Here is a 16,582-nt window from a genome sequence, read left to right as displayed (position 1 = left end):
GGTTCTGATTTATTCTGCTGTTACTGAGAGATACCACCTATTCATTTTGGTATGAATATAATTTAAATTATACTAAATGCTGGATTTAATAAATTTATCTACAAATGTATTAATTGTTGGGGCTTTTCATATTCATTCTGGAAACTTTATGAAAGCATGCATTTAAAATAGTTTGACATACATTTGATTAGTCAACAGGCATATTTCAGCAAAGTAATTTACTACTTTTTGCCTGATTGTGCAGAACCAGTTTTTGCATTTTAGAAGAAATGTAAAGGTTAGTATTTGACTGGTAATCCACACATATTTTACAGTATTTTCTCCACAGGCCCAGATGTCATTTTCTGTACAGCAGCATGAGAAAAGTTCCACACCACACATGCTAAAGGAATGTTGCAATCTTAATGAAAACAATTCCCAGGCTTCCAGTCCAATTACTTGATTTTGTTGACTTGGCACATGAGAATCTTGAATTCATGTTCAGTGACATCAGCAGAAAACCAAAGTGTAAGATTTTTCATGTGTGGACTCACTGCATTAAGTGAACTTGTCTCATTTTGTAGCGTCAAAAGCAGTGCTTCTTGTATTACAAAGAAATCTAATATAGCATAAGTATAAAATACATTTCCCGTTTTATTTGGTGTAGTAAAGTGAATAGAATTAAAATTTATTTTAAAATAATTGTTGCTTTGGTGGTGGGAGCTTTTAAACCTCAGTGCATGAGTCAGGGCACTGTTTTTTCATGTTTTTCATTTCTTTGATTTTTGCTTTAAAGTAGAAATATTAAATTAAAACTGAATAAATCTCTTTATTGAGCACAGCATTTAGGGAAAGATACTTGTAAGAAGGAACCTGGTATTCCTTAGTATATCACTTTAATGCTCAAGCAGTGGATTCCTACTAGGGTTAGAGATATATCTCCATATACTCTGCAAGTATATCATCCTGCAGAGGCTTTCAATTATGCCAAGTTTATTTAGCTTTTAAAATACTTTTTTGTCCCTTGGGTGGCTGTTTCATCAGTGGTGTGCTTCTGTTAAAGAACACTGACTCATTTTGAAAAGAAAATCCAAAGATGCAACCCTTAACTACTCTTGCAACATCCCTTTTCACAGATCTCATCAAGTTACCTATTCCATACAGTTAAATACCAGATTGGCCACCTAGTAGTAATGACAAAAAAAAAAATCACTGGAATTTTTTCCAGGGAACTTTCTGGGAAAAAATCCCCTGGAATTTTTTTTCTAGTACTAAGGGGTTGGTAATTATACTTTGCCTTTGTCCTTTTTAGCTTATTGTAATTTATTTTACTTTCACAGTATGTAAAGAATTTTTTTTCTTTTTAATACTTTTAACTGAAATACATAGTTACATAATTTATTTTAATATTTCTAACCTTTAAAATTCCTGGCTATAGTTGGTGCATCTTCCACACACATTTTGTGTCACCTGCTCGAGGTCACCCTGCCTTGACAGGGGAATTGGATGGAATGATCTCCAGAGGTCCCTTCCAACTCTAACAATTCTGTGCTTCTATGGACTTCCTCCCATTTGCCTGTCTTAACAAAATTGTCATGGACGTGAACTACTCAGTCTGTAATAAATAGGCCTGTCAACTCATTAAAAAGATGTTTTCACAAGAAGGGAAGTATTTTTAAGTTCTAATCCTAAAGTAAAAATTAGCAGCTTTCTGTTCCATGGATGGTGCAGCCTACAAAATTCACATATAGTTGAACAAACAGCGATTAATGAATTCAGGTATTTGAAGGACCCATCACATTTATTTGTATATGATGTATTATATAGGACCACATGCACCACTTGTGGGGAATGTGTGAGGGGCAGTACATAGAAAAATGGGAATATCAGGAGGAAATTCTATTGTTCCCTCCAGTTTCAAAACTGGAAAATTTTCTTGTCCAATTAGGACAGGTCAGATTCATTCTTCATCCGCATGCCCACACACTCTTAGTCCCAGTTCATTCTGTCTGTGTTTATTGAGCATCTTTAGGCCTTTTTCATTTCACTTCTGGCAGCTGCAAGGATGTCATTTCCCAATTTTCAACCACTTTCATGCCTAGTGAGTCATCTCCTTTAGAACGTTAGTTCTTTATACCTACAGCAGATGTTTGTTTTCCTGGTTTAGAGTTGGGAAAATACTTTAATCACGCTGAGGTAGAGAGTGCAGGGAGGTTGGAAAGGTGAAAAGTAAGGCGGTAATATATTATTTGAGAGGAACAGCTCGAGTAAATCAGTTCAGTGAGGCTCCGTTTGCTGCCTTTGCTGATCAGGGCTGCATCCCGAGCCGGTACCCGTGTGGCACCGTCAGCAAATCCTGTTTATCCAGTGACTCACGAGTTAGGTGAGGGTCGGTCTCCTCAATCGACAGAAGCGGAGGTGGCCTCAAGCTCAAGGCCTCGGGCTGGACGTGAGGAAGGATTTCTTCAGCGGGTGGTCAGATACTGAAACGGGCTGCCCGGGGAGGCGCTGGGGTCGCCGTCGCGGAAGATGTTTAAGGAAACACTGGACGTGGCACCCATTGCCACAGTCTAGTTGGCAAGATGAAGATCGGCCCCAGGCTGATCTCGGAGGTCTCTCCCCGCGCTCTCCGCTCTCGATCCTGTGAAACCGAAACTAAACCGGGGCCGGGCGGGGGGCCGCGCCGTCACGGCGGCGCGCAGGCGCGTTGGGCCCGCGGCCGCACCGGGCGCAGACAAAGAACGCCTCGCGCCGGCCGTGGTGTGACGTCATCGGCCAGCGGGGAATGATGTCACCAGCCCAGGGGGCGGGGGCCGCGCTCCCGGAAGCGCTGGCGGAAGGGTCGGGCCCGGCCCGGGGCGGCCGCGGCGGCCCCGAGGTTGAGGCGGGGCAACCCCGCGGGAGCCGCGGCGGAAGCGGCGGGGCCGCAGGTACCGGCGGGGCCGCAGGTGCCGGCGCGGGGAGCGGCGGGGGACGGGGCCTCGCCGGCGCCGCCCGGTGCCCGCGGCTCGTCAGCTGGGCGGGGGAAGGCGCGATGTCCCGGCGGCGCCGGCCGCCCCCCGTACAGGTAGAGGGTGAAGGAGGCCGTGTGGCCTGGGCCGACGGGGAGCCTGAGCTCCTTCCACGTGGGCGGCCCGCGAGGTGGACGAGGGCTGGGGAAGGGATGTAATTGTCTGACGTTGTTAAAGCTGTTTTATCTGCTTTGGCAAAAGGCAGAACTGGAACCTGAAAATTACCCGGCTTTCCGGGACTGAACTGCTGTGTGCTGTCTTCAGGACAGGCACGTTAATGTGCAAGGCGGTAGCAAGTGTTTCTGAAGCACTGAACGTCCTCCCATCCGTGTGGTAAAATGATGTCTCTAGGTGTGTAGTAAAATGACGTCTCTAGGTGTCTGTAATCCTCTTAAATTAGTAGAAACAACAGCTGTTTAAGGGAACACTGATTTAGCAAGCATAAATGTTAGGGCATTCGGTATTTTTTAGTGTATGTGACTTAATTTCTAAGCAACACAAACGGAATTTCTTTTTTTTTATGCTTGAACTGTAAAGTTATATCTTTTATCCTTACGAAGTGTGTTTTTAAACCTCCTGTGCATTGAGATCTTAAGTGGGGACACCCATTTCAAATTGTAGCTGTTCAGAGCAAGTAGCTTAGTTATTATTTACGCAGAAGTTCATTGAACTGGAAGTCATGATGATGTTTATGAATGTATAGTATTTGCATTTTGAAAGAGATTTTTGAGGGTGGTATTTGAAGCAGACCTGCATTTTCTGGTAACTTCCTCACATGTGGAGTGGGGCAAGCAGAATGGTAAGATGAACAGGATTAATAGAAGTCTGCCATACTCAAGTACTAAATTACATTAATATTTAATTCGGTGTTGCTGATGGTGTGCTTGTTCTTAAATGTCACTGAAGCAGCTGCTTTGGTTTCATTTGCCAAATTAATGCTATTTATCCACATCCTGGGGATCTTGCTGTCTGCTGACCCAACAGACTCCTTAACTGCTTTGCAGCATTATATTACGTTACCTTTCTTACCTTCAAGGGGGTATTGTGGCTGTGGTATTAGAGACTCATTGCTCTGAGAGAAGAAAAAACTCCTTTTGGATACTAATGTGTGAAGTAAGAGAAAGGAAGGTGCAGTCATTAGACTATGAAGTCTGAGATGGAAGAGCGGATAGGTTTTGTGGCAGGTTTCATGGCTGGTGATAGTTCATAATCCTTACTCACCAAATCTCTGGGCAAAAATGAACTATATGCATACATAGCATAACATGTGAAGAAAGTTTTCAGGGAATTGTAACTTGGAGTTATGCTACTTGTGAAAAGCGCCAATTGTGAAAAATTGTATGTAAATAAAAGGGTCTTAAAAAGTAAAGATTTAATGATCTCCTTTGTAAATCTTACTTTGTTATCTCATGGATTTACAGAGTAGGTTAAACTTCATTTGATTCTTACCTGGTTCACTTTGTGGGGTTTTTATAATTAACCAAACTATAATAAATACTGAATTGAAGTTGCATGTTGTTAAGTCCTTGCTTTGTACCTGCGCTGGTGTTGAGGTAACAGTATATAATTAACTTCTGAAATACAAGGATGTGGCTCCGAAGCTAACATTGAATCAGTTACTGTTGTGATTTGTCAGGTTTATGTATCAGCTGTTCTAAATATGTTTTTTTTAATATGGCTTACTGACATTATAATAAGAGATAATTTTTATGATTTAAAGTAGACTGTTGAGGAAGTCAAGTTATTTTTTCAACTTTTTGCTTAAAAAGTCTTTAAGAGTTGTGATGGTTTTTATGTAACATCTTCCTAAAATATAAAAATTGTGTGGTGAGGGAGGGAAGTTACTTCTTCAGATCTGCCTGCTGTTGAATTGTAGTCTTGTACTATGAAACTGGTCTTGTCATAAGTCAAATTTGTCATACGTGTTTGTTTGTAGAGACTACATGGTCTGAATTGCTGGGGATCTAATGAGAATCTGTACAGAGCAGATCTTTGAGTTACAATGTTCTCACGTAGTCTTTGTGTTATTTTACCATCCCCACCTTGCTTCAGAAGGATGGGAAAGGTGGAAATAAGGGTAGAGGAAGTGTATAGAACTTCTTTTTTCCTAGTTTTCATCAGAAAGTTGTTTTGCCTGTGGGAAGAGTGATTCTTAAAACTTGTGGAAGAAGATACAGGCTTGAATTAATCAGTTCATATGGAAATAGAACTTGTGGTTTCCTTTTCTATGTAAGAATTGATATCAAGTTAAATTATCTGATACAGAATATTTAAATTCTGCTGTGGGCAGAACGTGATGACATCTGTGATTTAACAGGATGGTTTTAATATTTTTTACTCTTCAGCTTTGCATGGGAGTGGGTAGATTCCTCTTTTAATAAGTTCTTTAAAGATAAGGAAACTTGTTTTGCTTTTTGGTGCCCTCTACTGATGCCTGTTTGTCAGAACATTGAAAACTGGTGCTGGTTTTGGCCTTTACTAGCAGTGCATGCTAACAACAGCTGCCCTTTAAAAGCACTGGGAAGGAGGAAAGGAGAAAAGCCCTTTTACACCTTGAGTATTTTGCTGTTTGCCTTCCAACCAGATTGCATTGGAACTGTACCTCACCTGGTAGAAAAGTAGGTAAGCAGCAGACATCTGACTTGCTACTGTCTTCTGTTGGCATTGTAGCAGTAGAAAGGCTGATTTGCTTTTCTCCTCTCAGGAAAATAGGGACATTCTTCCTTTCATGTATGCAGTTCCTGGTTCTCAGTAAATACATTCTGGGTTTGCTGTCTCAGAATTTTTTATCTTCTTGTTTATTTTCGATAACTTTGCTTTTTTTGTATTTCCCACTAGTACCTCAGTTACTACAAAAAATAACCAGTGCTTCATGTGAGCACCACTACATAGGCTCTGCTTTGCTTACTTTCTGTTTAAGTAGCTTGCAGTTTTGTTCCTTTGCAAAATCTATGAACACCTCCGTTCTAAAAAAATTCAGAAATTGCATTAAGTCAGGTACATTCTCTCTACAGAACCTCTTACCTTAGCCTTGTGGTCTGTCTTTGCCAGCTTTGTTAATTACTGACGGAAGTGGGTATTTATTTTTTTTTTTGTCACAGTGCAGTAACTGTAAATTGTGTGAGAAGGGATGGGAACATTCATGGCACAATTTATGGTGCTTCTGAGCAGATGCTCTGTCAGTCTTCATGAAAGCTTTAGGAGATGACTTTTTAGACGAAAATTGGGGACTTTTCTTCCTTATTCAGGTGACCTTATCAGATGACCTGTTGGGACTGTTCTTTAAAAAATTTGTGGTGTGCTGAATATTTTTGATAAACCTAATTTTGAAAATCTAAGTCTTGGAAATTAATCTCTTGCAAGACTGTTTTGTTTGCAAGTACTGAGGGGAGGGCATTTTTGATCTGTCTTCTGTGTTTGTGTCTTGGTAAAACATCTGAACTGAATACAAAGCAAGATGGGAAATGAAGAGATGGGAGACATAAAAGACTAGAAAATTCATTTAAAATAGCATTTGGAAGGCAAGTGAGTTCCAAGTGGATGAGTATGCCTTTGAAAAAAACATTCAGAGATGGGCACAAAGGACCTGGTAAGACCAATAGGCATTTAGTCATTTTGTATATGAAGCTCTACTGAGCATAGGTTCCAGATCATATGTGACGCTTTCTTCCTCTTTTATTTAATTTCCTTACTGTATCAGAGAACAGCTAGAGTACTTTTTCTCAAATTCAAATACAGAGACCTAGTATAGTTCTTGTATTCTTTGGGTCTACTTTCTGTAAGTGAATATTTATATGAATCTGTTTTGCTCACCATTGGGCAGGACTTGAGAGTGTTTTAAAAAAGGACATATCTCACCAAATTTCTTCATGCTTTTAAGTTCTTAATGCCTATTTTTTCCTCCTTATAAAAGGTGTGACATAAGATTTAAGAAGTGAGTCAGCAAACCATGCTTATTTGAGTGTGTTTGGGGAGCAAGGCTGATGTTACTTTGACTATCATCTAATGTGTATCGTGGTTTGTTTTTTATTGACCTTCCTTTGACTTCGTGTGAGAATAATCTTGTTTTCTAAAGTAAATGGAAAGATCTGCACAAGTAGGAGCTGTTTTTTGCAGTTGAGGACCTGCAGGGTTTTCTCCTGTGTTTCTTGTTAACTTAGCAGAAAATGCCAATTCTTGGTTTTGTCATCTCAAATAATTTGTTGCTTATATTGAGGAGTGAATTCTTTACCCATTACATGACCTGTTTGATGACAGCCTCCCAACATGTGTGTTTTGCTGGGGCAGAGGAACCAGCCACTGCTGCGGTAGTTAATATGTTTACAGGGCTTTTACTGGGTCTGACACATGTAAAAAAGGAAGTTCTGCAAGCTACTAAGGGTAAAAGGTGTGTATAAATCGGAGCTCTAGAGAAGAACATTTTTTTCCCCTAAGCTTTTTTAAAGCAAGTCTTACTAATTTATCCAAGCTGTTAATAAAAACTAAATCATGTGTATATATTTAAATCAAATAGACTCTATTATGTAGTACATTGTCTAAATCAGATGAGCTTTGAAAAGAGTAAAAGAATAGATTGAAAAGGACCCATAAGATGATCAAGTCCAGCCATTAACGTCGTACTGTCAAGACTAGCACTAAATGACCTCCCTATGTCTCTTTTTATTGCCTCCAGAGATGGTGACTCACCTGCTTCCCTTGCCTGTTCCAATGCTTGACAATCCTTTTTGTGAGGAAAATTTTCCTAATACTTGATTTAAACCATTTCTGTTGCAAACTGAGGTCATTTCTTCTTGTCTGTGACTTGGAAAACAGATCAACTGCCACCTTGCTGCTGCCTGTTTATTCAGGTAGCTGTGGAGAGAGACAAGGTCTCCTCTGAGTCTCCTTTCCTCCAGGTTAAACAACCCCAGCCTCTTCAGCCACTCCTCATAAGACTTCTGCTCCAGACCCACCATGTTCCAGCACCTCAGTGCTGGAACCCTCTTGTGAGGGATCCAGAACTGGACACAGCACTCGAGATGTGCCCTCACCAGTGCCAAGTCCTGCTGGCCACACTATTGATGACACAGTCTGGGTGCCACTGGCTTTCTTGGCCACCTGGGCACACTCCTGGCTTGTGTTCAGTGTTTGTCAGCCAGCAGCCCCAGATCCTTTTTGCTGGGCACTTTCCAGACAATGTCTCAGCCTTAGGAACTGCATGGGGTTGTTGTGATGCAATGGCAGGACCCACCACTTGACCTTGTGAACTTTGACCTCAGTGCATCCTTTGACCTTTGGTACATCCTGTCCAGATACATCCGCAGAGCCTTCTTACCCTACAGCAGGTCAACTTCTGCCCAACTTAATGTCCTCTGCAAACTCACTGAGGAGTCATTTGATCGCCTTGCCCAGTTTGTTGATAGAGATGTTATGCAGGTCTGGCCCCAGTACTGAGTCCTGTGGAACACCACTTGTCACCAGACACCAGCTGGATATAATTCCATTCACCACGGTTTTCTAGGCTGGCCCATTCAGCCCATTCTTTACCAAGGAAAGAGGACATCTCTCTAAGTCATGAGCTGCCATGACCTGGAGTCCTAGACTGTGCTGTTATTGAGGCTATTTCTGCTGTGTATCAACATTCTGTAGTGTAAATAAATTAATTTTTTAAAAAAGTTTGACAAAATATTAATCATCACATTGTGCTTGGTGACCTGCTGTGTCCAGCCATAGGTGATGAAGAGTTTACTTGTCCTAAACTCTGTGAAGGGCAGAGCTAAGCCTTGGTATTTACTTCACCTGTGAAAATTTGCCTTTGTGTGTAAAATTCTGTAGAATAAGGAAATAATAAATTAAGCATCATAAATAGAAGGACAGAACTGATGCACAGGGTGAGAGGTTTGGTGTTGGAGGTTGCTGCGACCGTTATGGACAAGGGTTGTAGTTGTGCTTTGTGCCATTTGGGATGTGTTTTCTCCCTTGCTCAGTGGCATCTCCCCATAGAGAAAGGAATTTGAGGAAGGTTGAACTTAGCATGCCTTATTCTTGGAATTAAGTATCTTGACCTTTGAATTTTCAAGCCTGTGTTTAAATACAAATCTCTTGGGTTTTTGATTTTCTTTTCCCCGCTAATACCAGTGTGAGTATATTGAAGAGCATTCTGTTATTAATGTGACAGTTTGGTTGTACTGATTAGGTAGATAGGTTTTTGTGGATTCATTGTGTAGTTTCTAAAACAGATGAAGAGTATTTGTTGGGCTTCAAATTTCTAACAATAGAGAGAGACTGAAGCAATGTAGAGAGAAAATTGTGGTATGAACTGAGAACACATAAACTACATTACACACAGAAATTTTTAACAGTATCGTGTGCTGACCAGATACTTCCATCTTCCTGTAATGCAGGTCAGTATTGTGATGACAGGCAACAGTGAAGGCAGGCAAGTGTAATTACGTGTTGTCGCAATAGAGGTTGAGTTATTATGCCATTAGTCCTCTCACTAGGAACAAATTTCAAATGCTGACTGATCCTTGTGCCTATTGCAAATATCAGTTATAGTAGTGTGAGTAATGTTTCCATTGGTGTAAATGTTTGGATGTTCTCTTGATACTACATCAACAAATATGGTCAGCATAACATCCATTAAAACAAATAAAAGATGTCAGTCTTCAGTGCTCAAGTGATAGCTTGTCCATTTACTTATGCTGTGTTTCATATATGTATGTGCACACCAGTGTGCATCTATATATCTGTAGCTTAATATAGGGAAAAATCTTAAAAGTGGAAAGAGTATGATTTTGGTTTTTTTACTTGTAATGAATGTCCTAATTAACCTGTCTCCACTGAGATACCTGTATTGTTAATTTCACATGTCTAAATGGCAAAATCATTAGTGAATACACACTGAATATGCAAACTATGTGTAGAGTAGACTTAGCTATTAAGCAATTTTGAGCCAGATTCTCTTCAGATCCCTGGTCCCTTCAAAGCAGGAAGAGCAGAATTATGTTTAAAATTGAAAAGGTGATCTCTTTCAGATGTGCCTATACCTGAGCACCTTGTCTTGATTTCCCCACTTCACTCTTGCCCTGGCATTATTTTAAGTATGTCAATATCAGCACATTTTATGACATTTAAAGAAATTATTTTACAGCAGTGAATACATTTTAATGGTACATGTGCAAAGTTTTATGTGTTTCAGCTTTATATATAGGAAAATGATAGTGATGATGATGATAATGATGTGTAATTCTATAGTATAAAATTTATCTTCTGCTTACATATGAAAGAGGGGATCAGGACCCTGTGGAGGCCCAGAGATAGCTTTTAACATCATCACCTGAAATAACACTTTCTGTATTGTGTAAGATGGTGCGGATGTCAAAACATGGACACTTTACCTCAGATCTTAGTAGGCATTTTGGAGATTGACTGATAGAAATTATCAATGGAAAATATTTTTTTTAAGTCTTTTTGGATACCAGTACTGTTTGTTGCATAACTCTTTCAATGTTCAGTTTTAAGAAAGCTTGAAATGTTTGCTATCTTAGTACATACTAATTGCATGGAACATCTGCAGAAATAGCACAATTTTTTTTCCATTTTCTATCACACTTATCACTGACAAAGTTGAAAACTGCAACCCTAAATTGACATTTTAAGGTAAATTCAATATTCTTCCAGCAATTGGATATTTTAAAATAGGGAGATGTAGCTGAGGTTTCCTCCCATATTGACATTTGGTTGGTATTTTTGGATTGAGAGTTAAAGATTCCCATTCAGAAGAAATACAATGATGTGATACAAAAATAAATACTTGCTGACATCTTTGTGAGTTTGGAGCATTTAAAGTGCTTTGATTCATTCCTGCAAAAGATGATTGCAAAATCTTTTCATATTTCAAAGGATTGTTTGCATGCAGCAAGTACTGCAAGCAGTTACAAATACTAATTAAATTTAATATTTGAAGATCTTTGAGATGGTTATGTGCTGCCTCGTTCCTTAAACCCACTTCACTGTTAGAAAAGGAGGTGTACAGTTGTGATATATGGGTTTTACTGTCCCATTTTGTATGAGCAAGACAGCTTGAATATGAGAAACATGTCGTCATATTAAAACACTTTTTTTAAATGCTGTTTAGTTCTGTAGTGCTAAATATGATGCTAATATTTTTACATTTTTCTAATGCCTTTGTGTGTTTTAAATTCATGTGCAGCAAAGCAATATTCCATTGTTTGGAATGAAAATTTGGTATCTAATAATCAAATTCTTGGGGTTGTTTCAAGTACTTACTGTGTGAAACTTCAGCAGTTCAGATGTAGTTGTCTCTTAATGTTGATTTTTGTATATCCTAAATACTCACTTAAGTGAGAAATGCATTTCAGAGAAAAAATGGAGAAAACACTGGAAAAACACAGAAGTGTCAGTCTGATGTAGAATAAGCAACAAATCAAAAATGCAGCTTATTCATGGTGTTTTGACCATAAGTAAAGCAAGTCTTCATTGGCTGTCCAGTGTGTCAGTGTTTCTTTTTTTTTTTAGTAGGAGCCCAGAACTGCGCACAGTACTCCAGATGCTATCTCCTAGGGCTTTTGCAAGAATTATCTCATTTTGGCGCTTCTTTCAGTCACCTGGGTTTTTTTTGAAACAGTTCTGTAGATTGCTATGTGGTTTGCTGTTGCATGCTTCAGATCTTCACAGATAAACTTTGCATGAAGTATTCCTTGTCAGTTCTGATTGCTGAAGAACAAATTGGCTTTTGTGCCCACTGTCAGTAAATAATGAATTAATCTTGTTAGCCAGAAATGAATTATGGATGGCCAGAAAGATTACTGAGGCATGTTCTTGGTACAGTTGTTACAGCTATAATTTATACATACCACGTATATGGTGATATATACCACCATAGCCTTGAAAGACAAAAAAAAGGAGATTAACTTGCACTTCTTTTTACCACATCTGGTAATGTTGCTCTTGTTTCACAAATTGTGTTCCTTTTACTAAATATTGTGGAAAGTTCTGCTGTTCCACTCTCAGAAGGGCTCTTTAATTCAGAAAAATTACTTAGAAACCTGATATATATAAAGCTGCTACAGAAGATTTTGTACCAGCAGCCTGACACATGGCTATTGAACTTTGGTTTCCATTTTAAGATGTAGTGGCTAGTTTTCTTCTTACCACATACTCAGAAGCAAGTTAAAGAACATATTGTAGGCTTCATTTCAGAGTGATGTGCATTGCTAAGCACTGTTCTGTCCAAATTGATATACTTTCTTCATAAATCAACAGAAATATCACCAGGAGCATGAAGTTTTTTAATTGCCTTTTTTTTTTTTAGATTTTGCTGTGGCTATAGGAAACAGTGTCATGCTTAGTGTTTTTTGTTCTCTGTGGAATTTTCATCCCAAGTGCTAGTTACAGATTCATTTTCTTAATTCTTGAGAGTGTGAAAATTAAGACAAAAAAATTAAGAAAAAAGTTCTGAAGTGCAGAAAGAAATTATCTTCCTTTTTGAATACTCACATGTATCTAGTGTTCAGTGGGGAACTGTAGATACAGGAATACTTCACACCTCAAGGGTACATCTTGAAGTACCCTGAAGTCCCACATGAGTTGCACTTTGCTTCTTTCACAGGAAAAAGGCTTCCAAAAGCCTTTGGTTTAGCATCTGCAGAATCACAGCGGCTGGAGTTGGAAGGGACTTCTGGAGGTCATCTGGTTGAGCTCTTCTACTGAAACAGGTTTAGGTGGAGCTAAGTTCCAAGGACCATGGCTTTTGAGACGATCCAGGGAGAGAGACTCCACAGCCTCCATGAAACGTGTGCTGGTGCTCAGTCAAGTTACTCATGTTCACATGGAGCCTGCGATGTCTCTCTGATGGGATAGCCCCGAGCCTTCTCTTTTCCAAGCTGATCAGTCAGTCCAAGGCTGTCTCAGCCTTTTTTTTGCACAATTGGTGCTCTAGGTGCTTCATCATCTCTTTGACCCTTTAGTGGAGTCTCCAGTGTGTCAGTGTTTCTCTTGTGGTGGGGAGCCCAGAACTGCACACAGTCCTCCAGATGCTGTCCCCTCGCAAGAGTTGGCTCATTTTGGCCTTCCTTTCAGTCGCCTGCTTATATTGAAACCGTTTGCAGATTTGGGAAGGTCTGCATTTCTTTACCAACTTTTTATTAGACCAAATTCAGATTTCCCTTACTGATCTTTCATCGGGAAGTTGTCTAGCATGTGCCCAGTCAATCAAGTTTCCAAATTTTATCCTGGTCACAACTCTGAAATAAAAGCTTGACTAGAAAAAATGGCTCTGAATATTACTTATAATGAGGTTTTTAGGTAAAATTTGAATTATTAAAAAAAACCAAACACATGAAGCATTATTTACATTGTAGGATTTCTGTCTAGTGCTTGGCAGATGCAGGGTGTCAGTATTAGATGCATGGACATCAATATTAGAATTTTTTTTTCTCACCATGTACCCATTTACCTTGACTTCATGACTGTGTTATACCAAGATTGTTCTCATCGTCAACAACTGTAACAGTTTGCATTTCTTACTGGAGACGTCACTGTATCTGTTCAGATGTTCTCTTATTCATGAAAAGAGGTATAATGGTTATGTGAATGGTGGTGAGTTGAAGCAAGGGTTCTGAATGCTGGCTACCCTGCCGAAGTTGAACGAGCAATGTTACGTGCTCTAATTGGACTGGCACACAGTTGGCAGAATGAAAAATATCACTGTGTTGGCCAATGCAGCTAAGCCAGCAAAATACTTTGGGCAAATCCAATTATACGAGCAAAAGATTCTTATTCCTGGTGTTTATTTTGTTGGCTGAAGTTCCTCTAAAAGAGCTTTTGCCAGTGAAAGATGTATGTCATTACAGTATGATTCTGCCGGCAAATCTTCATACGTGGACAGGTCCTTTGTTGTGCAGCTTTGAGTCCAACTGGATAATCCTTGTTTATTTTGTCTTGAAAAAAGCATACCAGTTAGGCTTGGAAGTAGTCCACTTTTTCATAAAATCTGTTACTTTTTGCCAGTTTTGTGGCACGGGGCTTTTAATTTACTGCCCCACAGTTGCTTCTTATAGTTGCTCCTTTCTGGTTTTATTTAAAGCTAGAATTTTAAGAATATATTAAAAGGTAATGTCAAACTTCATGATCCCCAAGAGCTTTTCATCTGCCAGCTTACAAGTTAATAAGATGCCACTTTTTCTTCCTATTCTTTTTTTCCCCCCGTCACTGTTACACAAAATGTAGATGTGGATCCTTCAGGAATAAGGCAGGACAATGAGCATGTGAAAGCTTTGGCTTTCCTGAAAGCTGAGTCACCACTGTGGAAGCCCTGGGACACCAGTGCTGATCGAATGGGGACCTGATTTGGAGTGAAGCTCGAGGGAAGGCACAGCAGGGGAGGATGATAAAACCTGTGCTTATTAGTACACAATTGATATGCAGTGTCCTGTTTTGCTCATTAGGGACCTGGCTGATGAGTGCGGGTGCTGCTGTCTGAATTCCAAGATCTGCAGCTGGCATCTGTCATGTACTGAAGTACATACAGATGGGGGTGTGTGAACTATCCTGGGTTATCATGGCAAAAAGATAAAATGTCCTTTGGACTTCGCATACCTGGATGGGAGAGACAAACTTTCCTGGTTTACCATAACAAATTCATCTCGTCCCCTACACCAGCCCTTTGATTTTCATTAAATATTCCTGTTTAGGGCGAGGGTGAAGGGCTGTTATTTATTCCCATATTCTTAGTTTTTTACTATTTTCAGAAGTTTCACTCTTTGACTCTTCCTGGACTGACCAAGTGATTACAGTTGTGCTCTGTACTGTTCATGAAAGAGGTTTGTGGTCTGTAAGGGAGCATGGAAGGAGAGTTACCATCAGCTCATGTAAGTTGTGTCTGATCAAGGAACATTTGAATGCCATAAGGAGATAAAAAGAAAAGGAGTAATAAATAGGAACATTTTTAGGCACAAATCTGTTGAACCAAAAAATAAGGGAGGTAGATGAAAGGACCAAACCTGATCAGTCACTAATTGAAGAGGGTATGTGGAGCAGTGTTTAATTCAGTGAGATTATTTGATTGTAGACCTCATTGCATGGCACTGTGAGAGAAAGGAGAGAGTCATAAACAACTTATGGAGAGGGTCACAAACTGCCAAGCAAACTTAATGGAGACAAACATAAGAAACAAAACCTGGTCTGTTACAGTAACTGATGATGAGCTATCAGAAATGCGTGCACAAACAAGGATTCTGTGATTTATCAGGATGGAAACCTGAGAGTCTAGGATATTGGGGCAGGTCAGTGAGATTATGCCATCTGAGAAGGTGATTTGCAAGGGAAGGGACTTGGAAAAGGGACAAAATGAGGCCAGACAGGAAAAGGGCCGACACAGATGAACTGTGGCTAGTCTTTACCATTGTTTGGCTGAGCCCTGTGCCTGATCTCTGCAGTCTGTCCTGTTTTATTAGATCTTTTCTTAACTGCCTCTCTGTGTAATTTCACTTTCTGTACCATGTGTGTGAGTGCTGCAGGGGCTAGGTGAGACCAGCTTGAGTAGAAACTAGGCCTGCAGCTGGAGTCCCTCTGGAGATGTTGGCAACAGCCAGGTCTGCATTGCCAGTGGCAGAAATGAGTGAGGTTCTTGGTGGCAGGAGCTGGAGGGGCTGCAGCTATCTGAATTATTTTGTTGGTTTCCTACAGAATTTGTATCTATAGTGACAGCTACAGGGGAGTTGCGTGAGCTTGTAAACTCCGTGCTGTAATGTCACACCAAAGTTAAACTTCTGCAGCTTCTTGTTTCTGTGGAAGAGATGGAAGAAGATAGTAATGCTTACAAAACCATCTGGCCTGAAATGGCTTCATCTGTCACATAAGTGATTTCCCTTGCCTTGGTTTTAGGGTTGTGGACAGAGCTTATTCGACCTTGGCCAAAAAATGAATTTAGGGTTAGTTTGGTCTTGGATTATGAACAAGCCACTGCATTTGGATGTAACTGTCTGTTCAGCCCAAGAATTTACTGTTACTGTAGGTACCATCAGACTAACCGAAGTGTTGAAATGTAATTCATATTACAGTTGTTAGAATTGTTGGAGCAGATAGGATATGCAGAATACTCAGTTTACTAGAGTAAAATTTGAAAATGCTTATAAATGTTGATGTTTACCAACTTGTATTGATGCCTTGAGAAAGCTGACCTAGAACAGAGGCTGTACAGAGTTAAAGAATAAAGTAGGTATATGTTAAAAGTTATAAAGAATACACCTTGGGCAGTGTAAGAGCCTGGCCAGGGCTACACCCAAGATAAATCCAGACTGATCACCAAACAGATGACCAGTTACAAGGTCCCATACTTCCTTAAATTTTGGTCTGTTTGCATATTGGGGTTAATTGCCCAATTACACCTTCAGATTATGAAGTCCCATTCTTCTTGTTTTCTCTCTACAATTCACCCTTGTTTATGCTCTTGGGCATAAACTTATTAATGGTTGTCCTTGGTCCCAAGCTAGAAAAAGAATTGTTTTGTCTACCTACTCTGTGAAGAGAGCTTACCAACACTTGATAGGAAGCTCAGAACTACACACCTAGGCAGCACAGAATCTGAA

General features: G+C 39.9%; 1 protein-coding gene across 7 annotated transcripts in view; it reads left to right on the top strand.

Moving 5' to 3' along the window:
* The window catches only part of RNF38 (ring finger protein 38), a 114,560-nt gene that overhangs the window by 63,306 nt on the left and 34,672 nt on the right, over nt 1-16,582 (top strand). Inside the window, exon 1 of one of the 7 annotated variants that reach the window (XM_074532238.1) lies at nt 2,749-2,909. The exons of 4 other annotated variants lie outside the window; for them this stretch is intronic. Coding sequence is in view for 1 of the 3 variants with exons in the window: in XM_074532237.1 (XP_074388338.1) it covers nt 3,014-3,046 (33 nt within the window). In the remaining 2 variants the exon portion in view is untranslated. Of the gene's footprint in view, nt 1-2,748; nt 3,047-16,582 lie in introns of those variants that run through there. 2 more of the 7 variants (XM_074532239.1, XM_074532237.1) reach the window with 2 other exon arrangements.

This window comes from Zonotrichia albicollis, chromosome Z (genome assembly GCF_047830755.1).
Source record: "Zonotrichia albicollis isolate bZonAlb1 chromosome Z, bZonAlb1.hap1, whole genome shotgun sequence".
NCBI lineage: Eukaryota > Metazoa > Chordata > Aves > Passeriformes > Passerellidae > Zonotrichia > Zonotrichia albicollis.
This window is presented reverse-complemented; position numbering and strand designations above follow the sequence as displayed.